This window comes from Platalea leucorodia, assembly GCF_965183815.1.
Source record: "Platalea leucorodia genome assembly, chromosome: 1".
Lineage (NCBI taxonomy): Eukaryota > Metazoa > Chordata > Aves > Pelecaniformes > Threskiornithidae > Platalea > Platalea leucorodia.
This window is the reverse complement of record NC_138823.1, coordinates 47,552,284-47,572,957: the sequence shown is the minus strand read 5'-3', so window position 1 is coordinate 47,572,957 and position 20,674 is coordinate 47,552,284. Positions and strand designations below refer to the sequence as shown.

The following is a 20,674-nucleotide window of genomic DNA, read 5'->3' as shown; positions in this document are numbered from 1 at the left end:
CCTTAGAGGCTTCCTGAATTTCTTTCACCTGACAAATGTTCTCCTCTGTCCAACACCAATGCTGCAACACCAACGCTGCAACAGTAGAGCTCTCCTGAGTAGTGGAAGTTCAGTACGTTATGTATGTGAAAAAACTGGATCACCATCCACCTGTGAACAGATGGGGAACTAACACAGAACATTTCTTTCAGTCTTAAAGCAGCCGCTTACGATGGGAGTGACTGATAAACCTGTCTAGGCTTTTCTGTTTTGTTGTAGTTTCAATACTGGAAACAACAAAGGTATTTCAAAGGCAGTTTTAATGAGGTATTTAATTACTACAGATTTAGGCTTTTAGCATGGGGGACAAGATGTGAATGAAATCTGTATGGTGTAGGAATAGAAAGTTACTAAAGGTGAGGAAATCCAAAAGGAAGAAAAAGGAAGGACAGAGACATAAAAGGCAGAAAACAAAGTCAAAGAAACAAGACATAGACAAAGAAGTGATACTAATAGCGAGCATTTCCTTTCTCAGTGTTACTAAGGTGACAAAGAAGGTAGTCACTAAATAACAAAGGAATATGTAGCTGTTTCAACAACTGAATGATTGTAAAAATTTTTACACACTGTAACTCTGTCAAACCTGAAACATTTCAGTTGCAACATTTTTCTCAAGAACATTTCTGAGGCATACTCAAATCCTCTGATCAATACTATAGAGTCTAGAATCAAAACTAAATTTAGAAGCAGCTCTTCTAATATAATTTTGTTTTGTTAATGTTTTTATTTTAAGTGGGAATAAATAATGAAATCTGGAAAGGTGTCATGGTGAAGGATGTACATCTTCCATGTATTATTTCCAATTAGAACATAAAGATGAGGAGAAAGAGTAGGATGTGTCTGCAGCCAAAACACTGTACACCATCTGAGCACTTCTTTAGATTGTTTTGGGAATTCTATCAGGTCGCCACTTCTGCTTCCTGAAGGAAGCTTCCTGAAGGGCTGCCCCTGGTCCTTTTCTACATAAAACAGCCTGAGCATTGTGGTAGCTGGGAGTGATTTTTTTTTTTCCCCGCGTAAGCTGTACATTTGTAGGAAAATAAGGTTTAATGTTACCAAAGGCAAAAAGGCAAGGCGGAACAGGGGTGCTGCTGGGAGAGGGACGAAGGAGGGAGCAGGGACTGAACAGATGGATACACAAAAGCCTGAATAATTTCTAACTCGTTTCAGTCTGAACAACAAATGCCAAATATATTTCGGTATCATTCCAAATATACTTTAATATTTGGGGGAGGGGAGGAAACAGGGCAGAAAACCCACATCACAATATCCTGCAACTCGGGAGGTGCACGAAGTCCTTTGCTTCGCGTTTCGCGGGTATCCTAATCCTAGGTCATCCAATAAAAGAAAACATCCTTCAGCAGTTTTACGGGCGCAGCACACCAACTCCTTTGTTTACACTGGCACAAGATGTTCTTCCCTGTTCCGACAAGAAAAGGAGTTCAAACGCTACCGCGGGAGCCCTCCGAGCTGGCACCGATTTGCCCGGGGTCTGGTTCGCCGCATTTCGGCAGGCGGGTGGAAACGAAGCGCGGAGGGCACCGGCGGGAGCCGCCGCGGCGACAGAGGCGGCAGCCGCCCCGCGGCGCCCCCCCCCCCCCGCGGCCCGCCCGCCGCCGGCCCGGCCCGACCCGGGGCCCCGCCGAGGCCGCGGGCTGCCCCAGCCGTAAGTAAGCGCCAGCGAAGCGGCCGCCCGCCGTGGGGAGGGCCGGGCCCTATTCTCGGGTGGGTTTACCGAACGCGTTGGCGGCGTGAAACGGGGAAAGCGGCGGCCGGCGGGCGACGAGCGGGAGGGGGCCGCAACCGCGGCGCCAACAGTAGCAACCCGCCACGCCGACCCGCCCGGCCGCCGCCCCCGCCCCGCCAGCGCCCTCAGCGCCGCGTCCCCGGGGAGACGCCCCGCCCGCCGCGCTGCACCACGGGAGCTGTAGTCCGGCCCCCCTCCCTCCCGGCCTCCCGGCCCGCCCGCCGCGCCCCCCTCCCCGCCGCCCCCAGCCCGGGGGGAGAGCGGCGCCGCGGCCGCTCTCGCGAGGCTTGGCGGCGGGAGCGCTCTCGGGCGGCCTCCTCGCGAGGGCGGCGGCCGCCGCCGCCGCCGCGGGGGGATGTTTGGTGCGGGCGCCATTCCCCCACGTGACGTCATAGTGCATTGTTGTGAGCGTAGCGGAGCATCCCTCAAGCTGTCAGCTGTGCCGCCGCCGCTGCCGCCGCTGCGGGGAGCCGAGCCGGCCCGGCCCCCTCTCCCCTCCTCCTCCTCCTCCTCCTCCGCCTCTTCCTCCTCCTCCTCCCCCGCCCCTCCCGCCCCGGGGGCTCCAGAGCTCGGTGTCACCGTATCATTGTCCGTGCGGAACCCCTCCGGGCCCCCCCGCCCCCCCGGTCCGCCCTCCCCCCGCCCCCCCCCCCCCAGAACCACCTCAATGAGATGCAAACATGAAAGACAAGAGGAAGAAGAAGGACCGCACCTGGGCCGAGGCTGCCCGCCTGGTAGGTGCCGCGGCAGCATTGTGTGTGTGTGCGCGTCTGTCTGAGTGTGTGTATGTGTGTGCGTGCGTGCGTGCGTGTGTGTGTGTGTGTGTGTGTGTGCGCGCCGCGCGCGTCCCGCCGCCGCCAGCCCGGCGCTGCCCGCCGCTTTGTTGCCGGCGGTTGGGGCCGTTGGGGCGAGCGTGCGGGGGGGGGGTGGGGGGGTGGGGGAGCGAGTGTGTGAGGGAGTGAGAGGGTGCGTGAGGGACTCTGAGAGAGGGAGAATGAGGGAGTGTGTGTGCGTGAGGGAGCGTGAAGGAGTGTGCGTGCGTGAGGCAGTGCCTGTGAGTGTGAGGGAGTGCCTGTGCGGGAGTGTGCGGGAGCGTGTGTGTGAGAGGGAGGGCGCGAGTGCGTGTGCGAGGGTTTGAGGGAGGGGGTGTGCGGGGGAGCTTGTGCGTGTGCGAGTTGGTGTGTGAAGGGAGAGGCCGGGGTGCCCCAGCGTGAGGGGAGCTCGGGCGTGCCTCAGTGTGTGTGTGTGTGCGTGTGCCTGTGCCTGTGAGGGGAGGGCTCCCCCCGGCCGTGCCGGGGCAGCCCGCTCCCGCCGTGGGTGAGCCCGAGCTGGCGGTACAGGCAGCCCTCTGCTCTCCTCCCGTCCCCGCCTGGAGAGGAGATATAGCTACACTTCTTCGGTGTATGTGTGAGGAAATGCCTATTCTTTTCTTCTTTTGCATGTGTGTGTGTAAATACCCAGGGGTTGTTTCTATCTCTGCAAGTTCGTGCATCCGTTATCCCGAGAAAATCCCTCCTTTTAATTCTAGAGAAAAGTGAAATAGCTGGGAATTGCCTTTTCATCCCTTTAGCGTGGACAGGAGGACTGGGGTGAGGGGCGAGGACGTTAGAGAGAACTCTGTCCTGGGATTTCCCTTCACCCTCCCTACTTCCCCCACCGAGCAGGGGAACATCCAGGGCAATCAAACCCACTTCTGGAAAGGCTCTGTGGCTCTGGAGACCTAGTCCATTCCCACTTCATTAAGAAACTGTCTCCCTTACCCTACTGTATCTGTTTTCGTGATTCCGTATTATTGTTTGCAAAGTGTGACAGAGCACATTGTTTATGTTGTTTTTCAGTTTCAGAGTATGTATGCGTTCTCTCCATTCCAGGAATTTTACAACAAACAGTTATGCACAATACAGCATGTATGCTTGTAGACGTTTGTGTGTCTTCTGCAAAGTTGGGTCTGGTTCAGCTTCAGTTGGGTGCATAGAAAGATGACAAAGCTAGAAAGACAGGCTGCTGGTTATATTGCTTTTTGTATCTACACCTACTTTATCTTTTATTCATCTCTGATGCAGACTTAATTGCTTAAGTAACATGTCTGTGGTAATGGTGCATCTGTTTTTCATAATGGGTATTGCTATCATTACTGTTACTTGTTTAGTTGTGAAGCACATTTCTTGTAAAAATGTTTTCACCTTGTATGAATTCCTACGGAGGAAGTTCAGCCTCTCTTTCCTACGTAAATAATTATAAGGTATTAGACAGACGCTACCTATAGATGTCTCTGTAAGCTGTACTGAGGTATTCTCATATGCTTGGTCAGTGCTAAATTCTGATATGGCTCGTTGTACATCCTACAACGTTTTGTAATAATGTGTCTTTAGTGAAGATGTTCTGATACAGTGTCGCTACTGTCCTCTCTTATTTCTCACAGTTATAACAAAAGTTTAACTGCAGTAAAACACTCACCTTTGCCAAAATAATTTTGGCAGTGGCTGTTGCTACAGTACTTGTTTCTCCATGCTTTAAACTGGCAACATGTATTCAAAAGTCTATAAAATACATCAAATGCTGTTCTAACTTTACTCCTTCAAGTTGCTGCTGCAGTTGCTGTATTTTGTTTGACAAATGTGCATAAAGGAATTTTATTGTGTATTGAGTAAAATTGCTATTCCCATGTGGTCCAATATCTGGAAAAGTGTAAAGCCTCTGGAGAACAAAGGCTGAGCCAGTGCTGAGGAGAAGGGCTAAGACTCTCTCTTGTTTTCATGATGTCATATCACCTCACGCTCCCCCTAGAAGGGTCATGATTTGCTAAAATCGAGTAAAAATGATACACTGCTGTATGTAAGTGGTGGAGATACACAAGGTCCACAGTGTGGTTTTGTCTAGCCTCCCGGGGTTGCCAAGTTATGGAGAACTTGTCCCAAGTCTATTATGTGAATGATACATAGTGCTGCTCAGACCAACTACAGTCTTGCACCGGGCTTTACTTGTATAGTGACATATGTTTGCAAATCACAATGAAAGATTGAAGCCAAAACTGCCACTCCTTACAGTGTTTTATGTTAGGACTCTGATGGTTCATTATGACTTCATTTTCTTGGGATACATCAATAACATATTACTGCAAGGTTTGATTAAATCAATTTCTTTCCAACGACAAGTAAACAATGAAGTGATTGATACCTACTCACAAAAAACGACTCATGAGTTACCTAGATCAATATGTTGTAAAATTGTATGCTGATGAATTATTTTTAGGAACGAAAGGTTGAATTAATACATACAGCAAATGTATGGATATTTGCATGTTAAATTTTCTACAAAACCCCTTACATTACAACAATATTGGGCTTTCAAAGTGAAGTGCTAAAAAGTATGAAATGACAGAGGTAACATTGCTGGCATTGCTTTTTCACTCTGTTGTGCATGTCTGTATATTACAATCTCGACTTCAAATGACATACTTGGATGCTAGTTTCCCAAGTACTTTAAGTTCACTCACTAGAGCTGCTGATTTTTCATTTTATTTTCTTTGTTTGATGTGAGGTGCCATACTTAATTTTCTATACACTTTTCAGACTTAGTGCTAAAATATATTTTTCTTTTATGTTTCAATCGTACATACATAGCTATTATTAGCAACACCCAGTAGCTTCCCAAACACAAATGTTTCTATACTTATAACATGCCTATGAAGTTAAGTATTTTGACCTCTGCTTTATCCATGCGGAGTAGAGGCATGGAAAGATTAAGTACCTTACTCAAAGCTGTGCAGGAAATCTGTGGGAGAGGCAGTTATAGTACCAACAGCGTCTCTGTAGTAGTTCTGTTTCATAGTCATAAAATCATCTTCCTTCTGTGGGCACACTTTTGCCTCATTCACTCTCTATTACTATTTCTCTCAGTAATTATGAGAGAAATGGATATGGTCATGTCTCTATATTCAATCTATATTGAAACTCATAATGCACCATGTAATAGTTATGGATAAAAAGGAGTACAAAAACTGGACTCGAGCCTGAAATCATTACACAGCTCTCCATTTCCCACATTCACAATGAAAGAAGCAGAAGTACTTTAGAAAAATATATTACATGACAGTCTTAAAATACATTGTACTGTGTAAGTCTAAGTGGTGAGGCTCCAAACTGACAGTCAGTGTTGCATTCACTGCTTTTTGGTATTTGGTTAAAGGGTCTTTGAAAACTTAAGTTCCTGCAATGCAGTGGTTTTCTTCAAGCTGTTCCCTTAATTTTTAAAACATAAACAGGAAAGAACTCCCGTTATATTCAGCTCTTGCTGTAAATACTGCATGTATGATCCAGGCAGTAAAACAGAAGCCGCTGGCACATCCTGTATTGGAACTTGCATTTTGTGGAAGAAGTCTCCTGCAGAGAGTTGAATCTTTCTGTCTGCGACACACTGCTTTTTTCCTCATGCAAGTCTGCTTATCTTAGGGCAAGGCATAGGCCAGCTTACAAGCATTCCTGAGAAATGAACGCATGTGCAGGATCAGTGGAATGGTGGCATACCACTAACAGTTCATGTTACAGAACCCATTTTGTAGAACACGCATTTTATGGACAAAATTGCAACCTGTCTTTACAACCTGCCAAAGGGCATATCTTTGATGTAGACCCGATATGTCAACTCACTTTATATTTTGCAGCAGACTACAGGAATGCTTATGTACGGCCTGGGCATTATCTCCATACCAGTTTTCTGCTTTTTGTGTCTTATACACTAAGATAGAACACTTAAAAGAACGAGAACAAAAGAAAATCTTTAAAGGAAGGAGGAGAAACATCCTGTCTTTTCTCTGTCTTTCAGTTCATCCTTATTTGATGAAACCGTATTGTTGTTTTCTGGTCATACATGGAACTCATAAAAATTGAATAGAAAGGTTAAACACTCCAGTAGTTTAAGCAATTTGTAATGATTCCTTTCAGTTGAAAAAAACTTGTATCTGTTTAGTTTCAGCTGTTCTTAAACTCATAAGGGCTCTCAAGCAGTTACTGAAAGTCCTGAAATAGTGAATGCTGCCTCTTAATAATTTCATACCATAAGATACTGCATAAAAATATTGAAATGAAAAATACTGAGAACAAAACGCGTCCAAGGATACTCTGCCACACAAGAACTGATAACACTGTTAAGTAAGTAGCACTGATCCAACTTCTATCATTTGACTGCTAGACAGGATCCTTTGTTATTTGTGATATAGAAAGGTGAAAGAGGCCTGAACAAAACGAGTGGAGGCTGCTCACTTTGGGAATGCAGAGCTCAGCGTATGTATGAAGCAGAGAACATCTACCTATGAAGGGTGATAGTTTATGGTAACGTTTTAAAAGGATTTTTTATTAGTAGCTTGCCCTTATTATTGCCCTCTTCTCCTTCCTGTAAGTGATGTTTTGAAACACAGTTAAGTTGCTACCACTAGCTGACAATAAAGCAGAAGAAAATCCTGAGAGTGAGAACTGTAGTGCTTGTTGGGTTATTCGTGTGTTGGATCTTCTCTCCAGTATTTTTGCTCACTCTTCTCCAAATTTTGTTCTGAGAGAAAGGTTTTTTTGTGTTACTGAAGACTCTGTGCTTTACGGTGCTATGGAGAGTCCTCATGGTTCAGGTGACGTGTGCATACTGGGTGAGTAATATTCATACCTTAATTCTTCTATTTTTTGCACTAGTCTCCTGACAGGATCCAGCACTAAATTAAGAGTTGTTCTCTTGCTTCTGTAAACTTTAAGACAATTATACTAATTAATTAAGGAAACCAATGCTGAAAAAAAAAAAAAAAAAAACAAAAAAACCATGAAAAGCAACAAAAGCCCATTGGAATTGTTAGCTTGCATGTTACTGTTTAGTGTGGCTGGCTGTCCAAAAGCTGATTGTTGCTTCATCTGGTCTGCTAAGATAGTGTAGTTGAAACAGATTGTATAGCAGTATGGAAGTACTTTTGCATTACATCTTCATATTTGAAGACCACAATTGAAACAAAAAATTAGAAGAGTAACTTCTGTGTAGCTAGACCATTGATGATAATGCCTTTGACTTTTATCTTAAGTCGTTGCTTTTATTGCTATAAATAACATTTTAAAGCATTGTGTGAAAGGAGCTTCGTGTGTCTTTAAAAATGAGAGATTTGACATAACTTTGTTTTATGGCATTAAGGATTTCTTTGTTGTTGGCTTAACAGAGACCTAATGTTATTTCCATATTTGTTCTGAGTTAATTCTTTTTCACACATGCAGAAACATTGTGGCTTGGGAAGTTTTGATGGCCTTTCCCTTTGATGCACAATCAATGCTGCTTTGAAGAGCTATATTATATTTTGGTTTGCTCCAGGGTTTCCTCCAATTTGTTTTATTCAAAGTAATTTTTGCACTTGTTAGACAAGGTTGAACTGGCACTTATTTTTTTTTACCTTCTGTGGTTGTGTTTTAAGTGTCAGTATTTTATTTTGTTGCTATGAAATAATACAGAAATTAGTGTTCTAATATTTTTTTGTTTTAAAAGGTGATCTACAAATAAAATATAAATTTAATCTATTTCAGTTCACCTTTTGCATTATTCTAGGGCAGATTCAGAGAAATGAGATTCTAACTCTTATCTTGAGACAGCCCTTTAACCCTTGGCATCACAGACCTTCAGGAAGGCAGGAACCCAACCCAGGGATAGGACCTGTTCTCACTAATGTCACATTACTTGTATCAAAGCAGGGTAACATAAGAGAAAACCCTCAAAGGAACCTTAAATATGAGCATTCCTCAACAATGTGAAGGTGTTCTCAGTGCCTTAAGGTATGATTTAATGCTCACTCTTATAGTGAATGTTTCCAGTGGCTCCTGGCTTACCTTTCTCTGTAGAAGAACCAATGTTTTCCTGTCATACTGCATGTTTCTGTTGAAATAACTGATCTGTTTTTTCCTCTTCCAGCAGTTGACAAGTTTCTCACAAACAAGATTTGGTCAGTTGCATGTGGAACCAGTGGAATTGCAGTGAAATAGTTTCCACTAACCACACCCAAGGCCCTACTCACCCTTCGCAGCTAGGTTGCTTTGGATTTGCTAGCCCAGTTCATCAGTTCTCTGGATCAAACCGTGTCGTTGCAGCATCCTAGTCTGGACCAGGTAGCATGCTGTCCTCAAGGCAAAAAGCCAAACTCACTGTACTTCCTGCTGGAACCTTTCTTTGGTCTTTATACTGTGACCAGCGGATTAAAGTCACTTGGAGAGTCATTTGCTAAACTTGACCTCTTGGCTTTGGAGTAATAGGGTTTTTTTAAATGTTGTAAGCTTCAAAATGTTCTCCCTTTTCCTGGGTATGACAATGATAATCTTGGCCTTCCTTGTAAATAGCAGTAACTAAGTAGTGGCCTCCTTTTCTGCTATCAAGACCTGGGAGATCAGTGGAAATTGTTTCATTATGATTCCATGGGTTCCAGTTGAAACTGACCAAATCCTCCTTTTGAGGACCTTAGAGACTGAAGGAATCAAATATCTTAGCCTTTGCTCCGGAACAGCCAGCTTCCAATGCAAAGGCAGAACAACAACCTGGAACAGAGCCAGCTCTAAGCAACACATCCTGGTTCAGCCCATTTGCTCATCCTGTTAGTTCAGGTAGCAAATCCCCATGCTGCTCAAGGACAACAGATTGGCTATAGGTGGCCTATTTAATGTCTTACCAACTTTGAATGACAGTCACCCTCCCTAAAGAAACCCAAACTGTTGATGTACTGGCCCTCTGAGTCTTTGCAGAGTCCTGCTAGATAGTTTCCTATTGCTGGAGTTACTTGCTTGGGAGGAGATGTACCTGCTGGGAATGTAAAAAGGGTAGAGAGGGGTGCTTTCTTACCTGCAGCTAATCTTGGTTTGAAGGGATGACCTATGTCTTCCTGAATATCACACCTTAAGCAGACCACTACCTAAATATATTCACTTAAAACTATAGTACTTTAGCACAGACATCATGAGTATCAGGAGACTGTTAATAAGCCATCTGGAAGTGCATGCCTTCTTCCTAGAGCCTCTTTGGTGTCAGTGCACTGATTGGGGTTGGGGACTGCACTTCGTGTTTGAGGGATCTACAGCAGCACCATTCACTTTGGTCTAAGCAAGCTCTGGTGTTTCTGACATTGGAACAGGAATCTGAGGGGGATGTGGTGTTTTCATCCTTTGAATGTTAAGAGTTCAGCTCTCTTTAATGGCTTCAGCTCAGCAGGACAAAGTCCGTGTGGACCCTGGCGTGTAGCTTTCCTCAATATCAGAGGACCTTTTAGATGAGGTTTTTAGCATATGGGATCCAGCTGTTACATTGCAGGTTCTGAGTCTGATATGGCATCCTGTATCTCAGGTGTCTGAGGAGACTTGTTTTGTAGTGTAGCATTGAGTTTAGTTTCTGTCTGACAGCATTTGCCCGGATTGGCAATCACAGTTCAGTCTGTTGCTCTGGAATCATCAGGGGCCTTCACAGACTCATTAAGAGGACTGGGCTATAGTTCCCTGTAGAAGACATTCCAGGTCATGTCCTAGATTATTGCTCATGATTTTGGAGCATCAGAAAGTAATTTATTTAGAAGGCACACATTACACACTCTGTTTTAAAACTTGTCCTCCTATATGCATAGATTGGTCTGGCCGAGCCTGTGATGACGAGAGTCTCCTCACAGCTTGTAGAGGCTCAGCTCTAGAGATCATTATCCTGTGGGTGACAATCACATCCTATAGAGCATAGTCTGACTTACAGATAACATTTTCTAAACATCTACAATTTCAGAAGTATTCCTTGACAGACAAGTGTCTTGAGCTAGTAGATGATTTGGTTTGGAGAACTTAATGTCTAAGCTATTTTTTCTCTTTATTGTTGTGATCTTGGTTAAGTATAGACAGGATCAGGAATTTAGTGAAGTAGTCATTCTAGTCAGGGTTTATATTGCTTTATCTTGGTTAGCTTCCTGTATAACTGGATGTCTAGAGAGGGAGAAGAGCCTTAACCAAAGTATACATCAGCCATTTGAAGGTCAAAGTTTTACTCCATTTCAGCTGACTTTTAGCAGCCTGGAGAATCTGCCTAACTGTGTGCAGTGGTTCACAATAGTTGGGGAGATGCCTTGTGAAATGTGTACAGAGCATAGTAAATCATAGTCAATCTTCATGTCCCATATGATTTGTTCTTGCCTTTGCAACTTGAACCTTCTTTATATAAGATGAGGGTCTACAACTATCATTGTATTGCCAAAGTACTTAACTTCATCCTTCATTAAGTGATAACTTTCTGTTTTGTTTATTTTTCTTTCAGTTCCAGCAGTTTTAACTGAACAGATTCCATATCCAGATGTTTCAATACATCTATTGATGTCTATTTTTGGATAAATGTTACTTCTTTTTATGGCTCAAAATTCCCAGTCATCCACCAGCTGCTGGGTTATCTATTGGTATTGCTGTATCAGAGAAGCACGTGACATTCCGTGTCACTACGCCTATCTGCCGATATTTTCTAGCAAGGGTAATGGGAGAAAATAGACCATTATTGGCCATAGCCTGCTGTCATTATTCTGGACTAAGATTCTGGCAGCTATCTCAAAATTTGATCACACCAGCTTCCTTCATTTCATTTGGCAGTTCTGTCATTTAGAAATTCTAGACAGGTAAGACCAACAAGAACCTCTTTGGAATTTGGTGTTCCAAGCGGGAAAAGCATCCTAATTAGACCATTACTTCTACAATCATAGAACCAATAATCATAGAAGATGAAATTGGAAAGGGCCTCAAGGTCACCTTGTCTGTTTGACTTGAAAATAAGTCACATGCCCCAAATTAGTTTTGTGAAATCAACAAAATCAGTTGGTAACTTTCATTCCCATAGGAACTAGTACTTCTCTGGCCTTTGCCAGAATGTGGTCTTTTTGTGGAATTCCACATCCTACTTAAAAAATGGGAGAATTAGGAGAATAAAATGATTAAGAAAAGTAGTACGGTGGGCATGATTTAGAATTCAAATTCATCATTACCTCTTTTTTTCTGACAGTGACTAGACAGAAAACATCAATTTTCTTGTACAGACTGAGAATTTTGCATCCATTTAATGGTGCTCATTCACATTCTCTGCTTTTTTGAGGCTTTTTTGGACTTAGTCTCTGGATTTTTTTGGCAGTTTGTTGTAGCAATGCTGCAGCAGGTTTGTACTTAGAGCAGTAGTGCTTAATGCATTCTCATCTATTTCATAATTTCTTTCATTCATAGTGCAGGTTTTTGAGACACCTTGCAAGCACTCATCTTCTGTTTGAAAAAGAAAAAAAAAAGTAGAATAACTTAGTAGGGCTCACTGTCCAGCTGTGGAATAGGCTCAGTAAATCACTGTTGAAGACATTTTCAAGTAAGTTACTATTGAAGATATGTTAATACCTTTTTGTTACTGGTTTCAAGATGACCCATGGCTCCACAAGTGTGTCCCTTCCTGAAGGTGTCAGGGACTACCAAGCATTTGCCTTGATTGTCCTTGCACTGAGGTCTCTCTGTTTGAAATGATTTTTTTTTTTTTATTTTGGCCAAGAGTAAGAAAAATCTGTGTAATCAATTTTGCTACATTGGCAATCCTTGTCAAACAGGTTGTTCGTCTTCCTTTTGTCTTGTTCCCGGGATGCCATGCTGTCAAGTTGTGCTGCGTTATTAAACGTCTCCTGTCTGTTAAGCACATGTCAGCAGAACGGCTGGACAGTTCAGCAAGTGCTTGGGTCCATCAGGCCAGACCATAGGAGAGAAAGGGGAAGCAGTAGTATAGAGCATGAGCTGTCTTTTATAAGGCTACTGATATTTTAAAATAATGGTGGAGATTCTTGTGATAATTTACTTCACCCTGCCCAGTACGTCTTTTCCAACTATGATTCTATGATCTGTGCAGCTGGAGACTTTGAATATAGATCACAGTACAACAGTGGCCTCCTGGGCAATAGCTGAAGTGCTTTTTGCCAGGTATCCCAGTAGGAAATATTTGATGGGAGGACAGAATAAGGATTGCATGTTTTGACGTGGTCCATCAAATTCCTGACTTAGCAGCCCAGATCTTATATATGTGTATATATATATAATGTCAAGTATTGAGTTACAGCCCCGTGAGACTGACTGGGAGAATCATAGAAACAAGTCTACCTGCCTGGGACATTTGGTCTGCCCATAACGAGCCCCATCATCCTTTGGGTAGACAGTTAGCAATAGCAAGAAATGAGCACTGCTCCCAGCTCTTGGGCTGGTCCAGTTGTGTGGTTGTTTCATCTTGCAAATCAAATTCTTCATGCTAAAATGCTGTTCCTCCAGTCAGTGTTCAGGCGTCAGCTGACTCACTGCTAGTTTCCCCTGTCGCTTTTGGAACTTACCAGTGATAACCACCCCTGTGTCTTTGTTTTGGACTGATGCTCCTTGTCCTTAGTAAAAGTCTGTTAGTGAATACTGTGGTTTCTAGAGCATGGGATAGGCTCCCAAAGAGCAGATACTGAAAGGAAATGGAATTACTGCTTTAAGCTAGCTTGAACACTGCAGTTATCTTATGAAGAGCGATCTTTCCTGCCCTTTGTGATAGGGTGTTCCAACGACAGTGAGCCCCACTCAGTGGTTGTGATGTTAAAACATACTCTTTTTTAGAGTTGTAGAAGCACTTAAGAACTAGAGGGCTGTGGCTTCACAAGGTAAATTTGGAGTTTTTTATCAGTCTGGCTGTGCAAGTTACTGCCTGCTGTATGCATGCATTGCTGATGATTGTTGCATTTACTAAGTACCTCCACAGGAACTTCTCAGTACCTGAGCTGTGATCAGCCCTTCACAGTAAATGTTTGATGTTCAATGTAACCATTGTGCACTGTTAATTTAGCCTCCAGGCCCTCAGCAGCAGCGGCACTTGAGGAGGAGACTGCAGAACTCACATAGGGCTGTCTGGGGATTTTTCCAGTGAGAGAGATCATGAATGTGGGAGAAGTGAACAAAGAGATGCTTGACTGACTGAAGGGTGCAGGATATAGTGCAAGAGATAAGCAATAAGAGGAGTGGGCAGAGTGAAAGGCCTGGAGGATAAAGTCAGTGTCTGAGCAATCATTTGAGCTATTGTGTTTCATGGACCCCAAAAACGTAGTCTTTCAACTGCTCTGTGAACCATGGATTGAAAACTTCAATAGAAGATGGGAAACTAGAAAAAGTTTTGGAGTAATACAGTCAAGGCACTTGATAAAGAATGTTTTGTATGGATTTTGGAAGTTAGATCAGAAAAGCATTGTCTTACTGTCTTTTACTCTGTTCAGAAAAAACAACCAATCAACCAAAAAAATTCTAAGATATCTTAATCTGTCAAATTAGTTTGGCCTAAGTGGGATCTTCTTTTTTATTTCCTTCAGGGACCTGTTAGAATTTTTTGTAGATTAATGTCTAATGAAATAATTGTTATGGTGTGAAAGAGAACACTTCTGTCTCCATTAATTTGTAGGGTTACCTACTTTGCTTGGAGGTAGACTGTTTGACACATTATCGAAACATTCTCATCTTAGTATTATTCTTGAAATCTTTAACGCTTCCATTAAATTAAAAAACAACAAAAAGAAAATCTGTCTGTGTAGTCAATTTTAACTGTCCTTAATGAGAACAGACTCAGTTTCATACTGTAATTTTCATGTGCTAACTCATTATATTAATGTCTGAGCTGTAGGAGACTGTTTCAAGCTATTTAAAGTAATGTTAAATAAAGTAAAATAATGCTCCTGTCTTCGTTCTGAGCCAGATCTACAAAAGTGGCTGCCTAGATAACTGAGGTTGGTATATATGCATGGTGGTTGGGAAATGCTTGTGAAAGACCTGCGAAGAGAATGAGAGGTTTAACAAAAAATTAAAAATCACTGTGCCTGTTTGCTGTTATCAGCATTCTTAGAGCTGTTATGGCAAGAAGCTTCATGTGTTACTTAAAGTGTTGTTAAATGTTGGAGTTAATTTTATAGAAAAATATGGGTGTGGAGGGGGAGGGAAGGTATATGGGAAAGCATTCTGAAGATTCATGTTCTGAAAAAAATGAGGTTTTAAATGCTACATACATACATAATAATAGTTATGAAGCTTATTACTTTTAGTACATGGATACATTTTCTGGGATTAGTAGAAGAGAATGAAACTGGTTTATGTCTGTTGGCATGTCATGTGGTGAAAAGAGTGTGTGCCTGGGTGATACTGATGTAATCCTGGGGAAAAAAATGGTAGTGCTGCATTGGAAAGCCGTGAAGAAGAGATGGAGATGTTCTTGCACCAATGAGAAGTAGAATAACAAATATACTGAAGGGAGGAAAAAAAAAGATCTATGACTGACAATGAAAGAAATGAGGGAAAAAAAACACCTTCTGAATTCTAGGATAAAATTGCATTTCATTTGTTTATTTATTTATTTTGCTACCATTTCACTTCATTAGATAACCAGCTAAAGTCCCCAAACCTTCATTTTTAAAGTTTGGATTCTTCTCAAACTTTGGGAGTATAAGGATCTCAATGAAACACCAAGATGAAAAAAAATTCTGTCTTCTCTCCTCTGTAAAAGACAGGGCCTTTGTCTTGGAGATGAAATACTATGTTTTGATTATGTTGCATTCTGTTTATTTTTAGAACAAGTTCCATTATGGGCTATCTTGGCCAAAGGAGTATTGTTGAAATTATAAGTAATCCCTTTGAAATAATTGAAAAGACCAATTTGTCTTCCGAAATATTATCTCATCTATTTGGTAGTAAAATCTCCTATTGACATTTTCAGAATTAGTTTCAAATTATCTTGCCCAGGTTATTTCTAGAGCAGCAAAAAAATATAAATCTAGAATCTCCCATGTCCAAAAGTCTGTCTGACGTGATGCTTGAATACGAGACTGGTAGTTTTCTTCTTGTGATTCTGGACACCTTGGTTTAGTTTTGTTTTAACCTCAGAGGACAGAACATGTAAATCTCCTAAGTATAATTTTATGTCTTTGGATGGGATTGTCTGGCACAGTTAAAGGAAGATTGCATTCCTGGATTTGAACTGTAAGGCTAATCTTACTAATTCTCATTGTTTCAAAGGTACAGTATGAGATCAGTAGTTACACTGGAAGCCCAAGTTGAGGCAGTGTAACTTTTCCATAAAACAGTTTTCATTTTTCTGTTCTTTTCTGTTCACTTATTGCTAGCGATTTTTGGAGGGAAATGGAAGATATAGCTTAAACATGTATTATTATCAACTTCTAAAGCATTAAATCTAAAATGGTGTGCCTAAACCCCATAGACATTGAATTGCCAGTAGCATTTCCTAGCAGCTGACAATTTTTACTGCTACATTTGCTGAAGAGATGTGACTTTGGGAAAACTCAGATCCTCATGTGTATGTATGTTGGTGCTCACAGAAAAAGAATAAAAGCCATGACTGAATACACTGTTTAACAGCCATGCTTTCCTCTCTCTTGGTTTGCTTTTCTTGGGCTACAGTTACTATCCTGATGGGTAAAACAGTTGAATCGCTCCATGTATAGTGAGGGGTCTTAGGACAAGAAACATGCTGGGATATTAAGGACTCTTAAAAATAGAAGCTTGTCTTGAACAGGAAGCCTAGCTTTTTGAGAAGTCTCTGTATTTATATTCCTTTATAAAATCCTCTGTGATTCCTCTCTGTTGGCCAATTACTCTGTTGTGATTCTGGAGTTTGGTGATGGTAGTTGCATAATGTGTATGGCTGATGGCCATTTCTCACTGTAGCCTGGTCAGTGCTTGTCCAGCTTGACTTGGAGGGGTCAGCCAGACTTGTAGCTCAGAATAAGGCCTTCAAGCAGGGTCAGGAGTTTGGAGTCTCCACAACAATTGCAGATTAACCTGAACATTTTCAGGTTTTCCGCCCATGGGGGAAGTCATGTTGTGTATTTTGGTTTGAGATCCAATTACAAAGTGTTGGTTTAACAGTCAGCATTTTGTCTCCTTACGAACTCCAGTTTTGAAGTCACAGTTCACCTTTCTTCTTTATAGGCTGGGGGTCCTATTGAATTTGTTTGCCTAAGCCAAGTGATTGCTTCTATTGGTTTAAATCTCTGAGGGAATTCAGCATCCAGCTGGTAGACAGTTGTACTTGTGAGGACTCATTGATTTTTTTGCTCCTGTCCACTTACCATCAATAAGAAATGTCCTTAGGTTTTGTGGTGCTTCTTCCCTGCCATAATGTTGCCCTGTTACCTGGTTGGTTTCACTGTCAAGGCTGATCTCAGTTGCTGATCACATTATATGTGGATGTGATTAACAGCCTGATAAAAATGTTTAAGTCAATAGTTGAGAAGCCTAGATGAAGATGTGCATGTTGTCTTCTTGGACTTTAGTAAGGCCTTTTACACTGTCTCCCACAGCATTCTCCTGGAGAAGCTGGCTGCTCATGGCTTGGATAAATGCACTCTGTGCTGGGTTAAAAACTGGCTGGACGGCTGACCTCAGAGAGTGGTGGTGAATGGAGTCAAATCCAGTTGGTGGCCGGTCACAAGTGGTGTTCCCCAGGGCTCCGTGTTGGGGCCGGTCCTGTTCAACATCTTCATTGATGATCTGGATGAGGGGATTGAGTGCACCCTCAGTAAGTTTGCAGATGACGCCAAGTTTGGTGGGAGTGTCGATCTGCTGAAGGGTAGGAAGGCCCTACAGAGGGACCTGGACAGGCTGGATCGATGGGCCGGGGCCAACTGTATGAGGTTCAACAAGGCTCAGTGCCTTGGGAGTGGGCTTGCTCAGTGGGCTTGGGGAGGAGTGGCTGGAGGGCTGCCTGGCAGGAAAAGGACCTGGGGGTGTTGGTTGACAGCCACCTGAACATGAGCCGGCAGTGTGCTCAGGTGGCCAAGAAGGCCAATGGCATCTTGGCTTGTATCAGGAATAGTGTGGCCAGCAGGACCAGGGAGGTGATAGTGCCCCTGTACTCGGCACTGGTGAGGCCACACCTTGAATACTGTGTTCAGTTTTGGGCCCTTCACTGCAAGAAGGACATCGAGGTGCTGGACCGTGTCCAGAGGAGGGCAACAAAGTTGGTGAAGGGTCTAGAGCACAAGTCTTATGAGGAGCAGCTGGGGGAGCTGGGGTTGTTTAGTCTGGAGAAGAGGAGGCTGAGGGGAGACCTTATCACTCTCTATAACTACCTGAAAGGAGGTTGTAGCGAGGTGGGGGTTGGTCTCTTCTCCCTAGTAACAAGTGATAGGACGAGAGGAAACGGCCTCAAGCTGTGCCAGGGGAAGTTTAGGTTGGACATTAGGAAAAACTTCTTCACTGAAAGGGTAGTCAGGCATTGGAACAGGCTGCCCAGGGAAGTGGTTGAGTCCCCATCCCTGCAGGCATTTAAAAGAAGTGTAGATGTGGTGCTTAGGGACATGGTTTAGTGGTGGAGTTGGCAGTGCTAGGTTAATGGTTGGACTTGATGATCTTAAGGGTCTTTTCCAACCTTAATGATTCTATGATTCTAAGATAACGCTTTGTGGTGAGAGCTTTTTAATAATGTGCTCTATTTGATGTAAACCAATGGTAAAGAATTGCTGTTTTTAACAGAAAAAGCTTTTATATCGAGGATTAAAGCTTACCTAGCTTGGTAGGATTTAGCAGTATCCAGAAAAGGAGAATTTAAGAAAATACGGACAATTCATGTTCCATTTTGGGGGAAAAATAATTCTTCCCTCTTTAATAGAACTTTTGCTTATCATGTTTGGTTTTGTTTTTTTTTTTTCACCAGTGTTACATGAAGTAATTTCTTTCATAAGAAGGAGTGGGGAGCATGTAAACAAAATATTCTGTGTGCATTTCTCCGAAGTGATCGGCTTTTGAAAGATTATTAACTTAAAGTTAGGATGGTCAGATTGTTTTACAAGGTCCCTGGGTAGCAGTGAGCATGCAACTTTTCTCAAAACTTGAGGAAAGCTGCTCCTTCTGTTCCAAGTTTTGTTTATGTATTTATATATGAATACAAACACAGATACAGAGCCATTATATGTTCTTTCTAATCTGCCTGTATTGTGACAAATGTTTCTTAGTAATAGTTGTTAAATAGTGTATTTTTCAAACCTTTAAACAGATGCTACCAAATATCACTATAAACCACCAGTATGGACTTCAGTTCTGCGATAAATGGTGTATTTAACAGGACAAGTGTGGGTGGACTTAGGTGATGAGATGGGGGAAAGGACTATGTGGAAAGACAGATAAGAAGGACTAAACAAATAAATGACACAAAATGGATATGAGTTAGTGAACTGCAAAACGTTCTCCTATTTTTGAAAATCTTAGATGAGTAATTGTCAACTGTGCCATCTGTAAGTAATGTGGGCTTCCAAACTTGTGGCAATTAAAACTGCCTAGCATCCCACTCCAGCCCTGTATTTTATTCTGTGTACAAGTCAGTACTGAAGACTAATCTCTTATGACATTAATCGTCTCATGAGGAGAGAAGGAATAAATCACAGTAGCCCTTCCTCTCTTCACTCATGAAGATAAATGCCATAACACGATGGCTGATCTTTGTTATGACACTAACCATTATATATTTAACAGAGATAGCAAAATCCCACTGACAGCTAACAAAAGAATTCTCTTTACACATTCTGTGAGAAGGCTGTGTTTCTTTAGTTCAAAAACATGACTTATCATATCTGCTCTCAGAGCAATTTAAGCAGTAGATCTGGATTGTGCCAGTGAACTCTATTCTGTACACAATGATGTCATGATTCAGACTAATGAAAACTGATGGGAAATAATTGTGCAAGCTTTGGAAGGAATAAACTGCATAACACCCAAGGACTCTTAAGACTCTTTTGTATTGTCCGTTCAGACGGGAAAGAATAACTCTTATATTTAAAACAAACAAACAATGAAGCAACACAACCTCCCCCCCCCCCCCCCCAAAAAAAAAACCAACCAACCAACCAAAAAACACAAAAAAAACCCCAAACCCAAAACTTCTATCATTTTTCATTTTGTGGAGATTTCGGTTTTCCATTTTGTGTCCAGTACTTGACCGGTGGGTTCAAGGAACTGAAAGTGGCTTTTTGTTGTGTCTATGATTGCAAGGGACTTTAAATTTTTCCAGCTTTAGCACTTGCTGTACACCTCTCAGGAATTTCTTTCCAGATTTTCCATGCATTAGACGCATTCTGGTCTTTCTTTCTGGGATAACATTACTAAGAAAGATTCTTAGTAATTTTCTGCATCTCTGCTTGCTTATTAATTGAAAGGGAGTGATGCTGTGTATCATCCTGTGAGTGAGGAACAGAGCAAACAACTGAGTTGTGAAGTATATGGACTTCCCTTGTGAGGTTAAGAAGATCAATGTGACTTATACGGGCTTTACACCTAGGCATCAAAATGTGCTGTAAATTTCAAGAAGTAATTTCATGCTATCTATCTGACAGAATTAAAATGGAAGTATAACTTTTACAGTTTTTATGTTTGCTGTCATTAACTATATTTTAGTAACATGGATAGAAGTGCTTTTTGGTTGGTTAAATATGTTCATCGTGCATCAGTGGAGTCAGTGTCAGTTGCAGCATGAAACTTGTCTTACCCTTTTAGTGGGTGAGTTTTACCTGGATGAAATATTTAAAATGGCTGAAACTAATATGCAAGAATATTTAGGTAGAGTGCATAGTGTAAAATATTTTATTTGTATTCTGCTAGTCTTCTTCCACCCCCACCCCCCTTTTTCTTTTTTTGTTTTCCTTTTTGCCTTCTGGAAATCTTAGGTCTGTATCTTTAGGACACTGTCTAACAAGATAAGCTCTGGTAGTAAAGCAATGGCAAGAAAACCGGCATAACTGTCACCTCCTGTTAAATTTGGTACATTCAGAGAGTAGCCAGTAGGAATTTTATTTCTCACATTAAAAGTAACCATTACACATTACATTTG

The 20,674-nt window shown here is 42.2% G+C and overlaps 1 protein-coding gene across 1 annotated transcript in view; it reads left to right on the top strand.

The window, feature by feature from the left end:
• Positions 1-2,466: 2,466 nt before the first annotated feature.
• The window catches only part of ASXL3 (ASXL transcriptional regulator 3), a gene marked incomplete at both ends in the record, with an annotated part of 127,315 nt that continues 109,107 nt past the window's right edge, over positions 2,467-20,674 (top strand). Inside the window, one exon of the mRNA XM_082327368.1 lies at positions 2,467-2,520. Within this exon, the coding sequence (XP_082183494.1) occupies positions 2,467-2,520 (54 nt within the window). The remainder of the gene's footprint in view (positions 2,521-20,674) is intronic.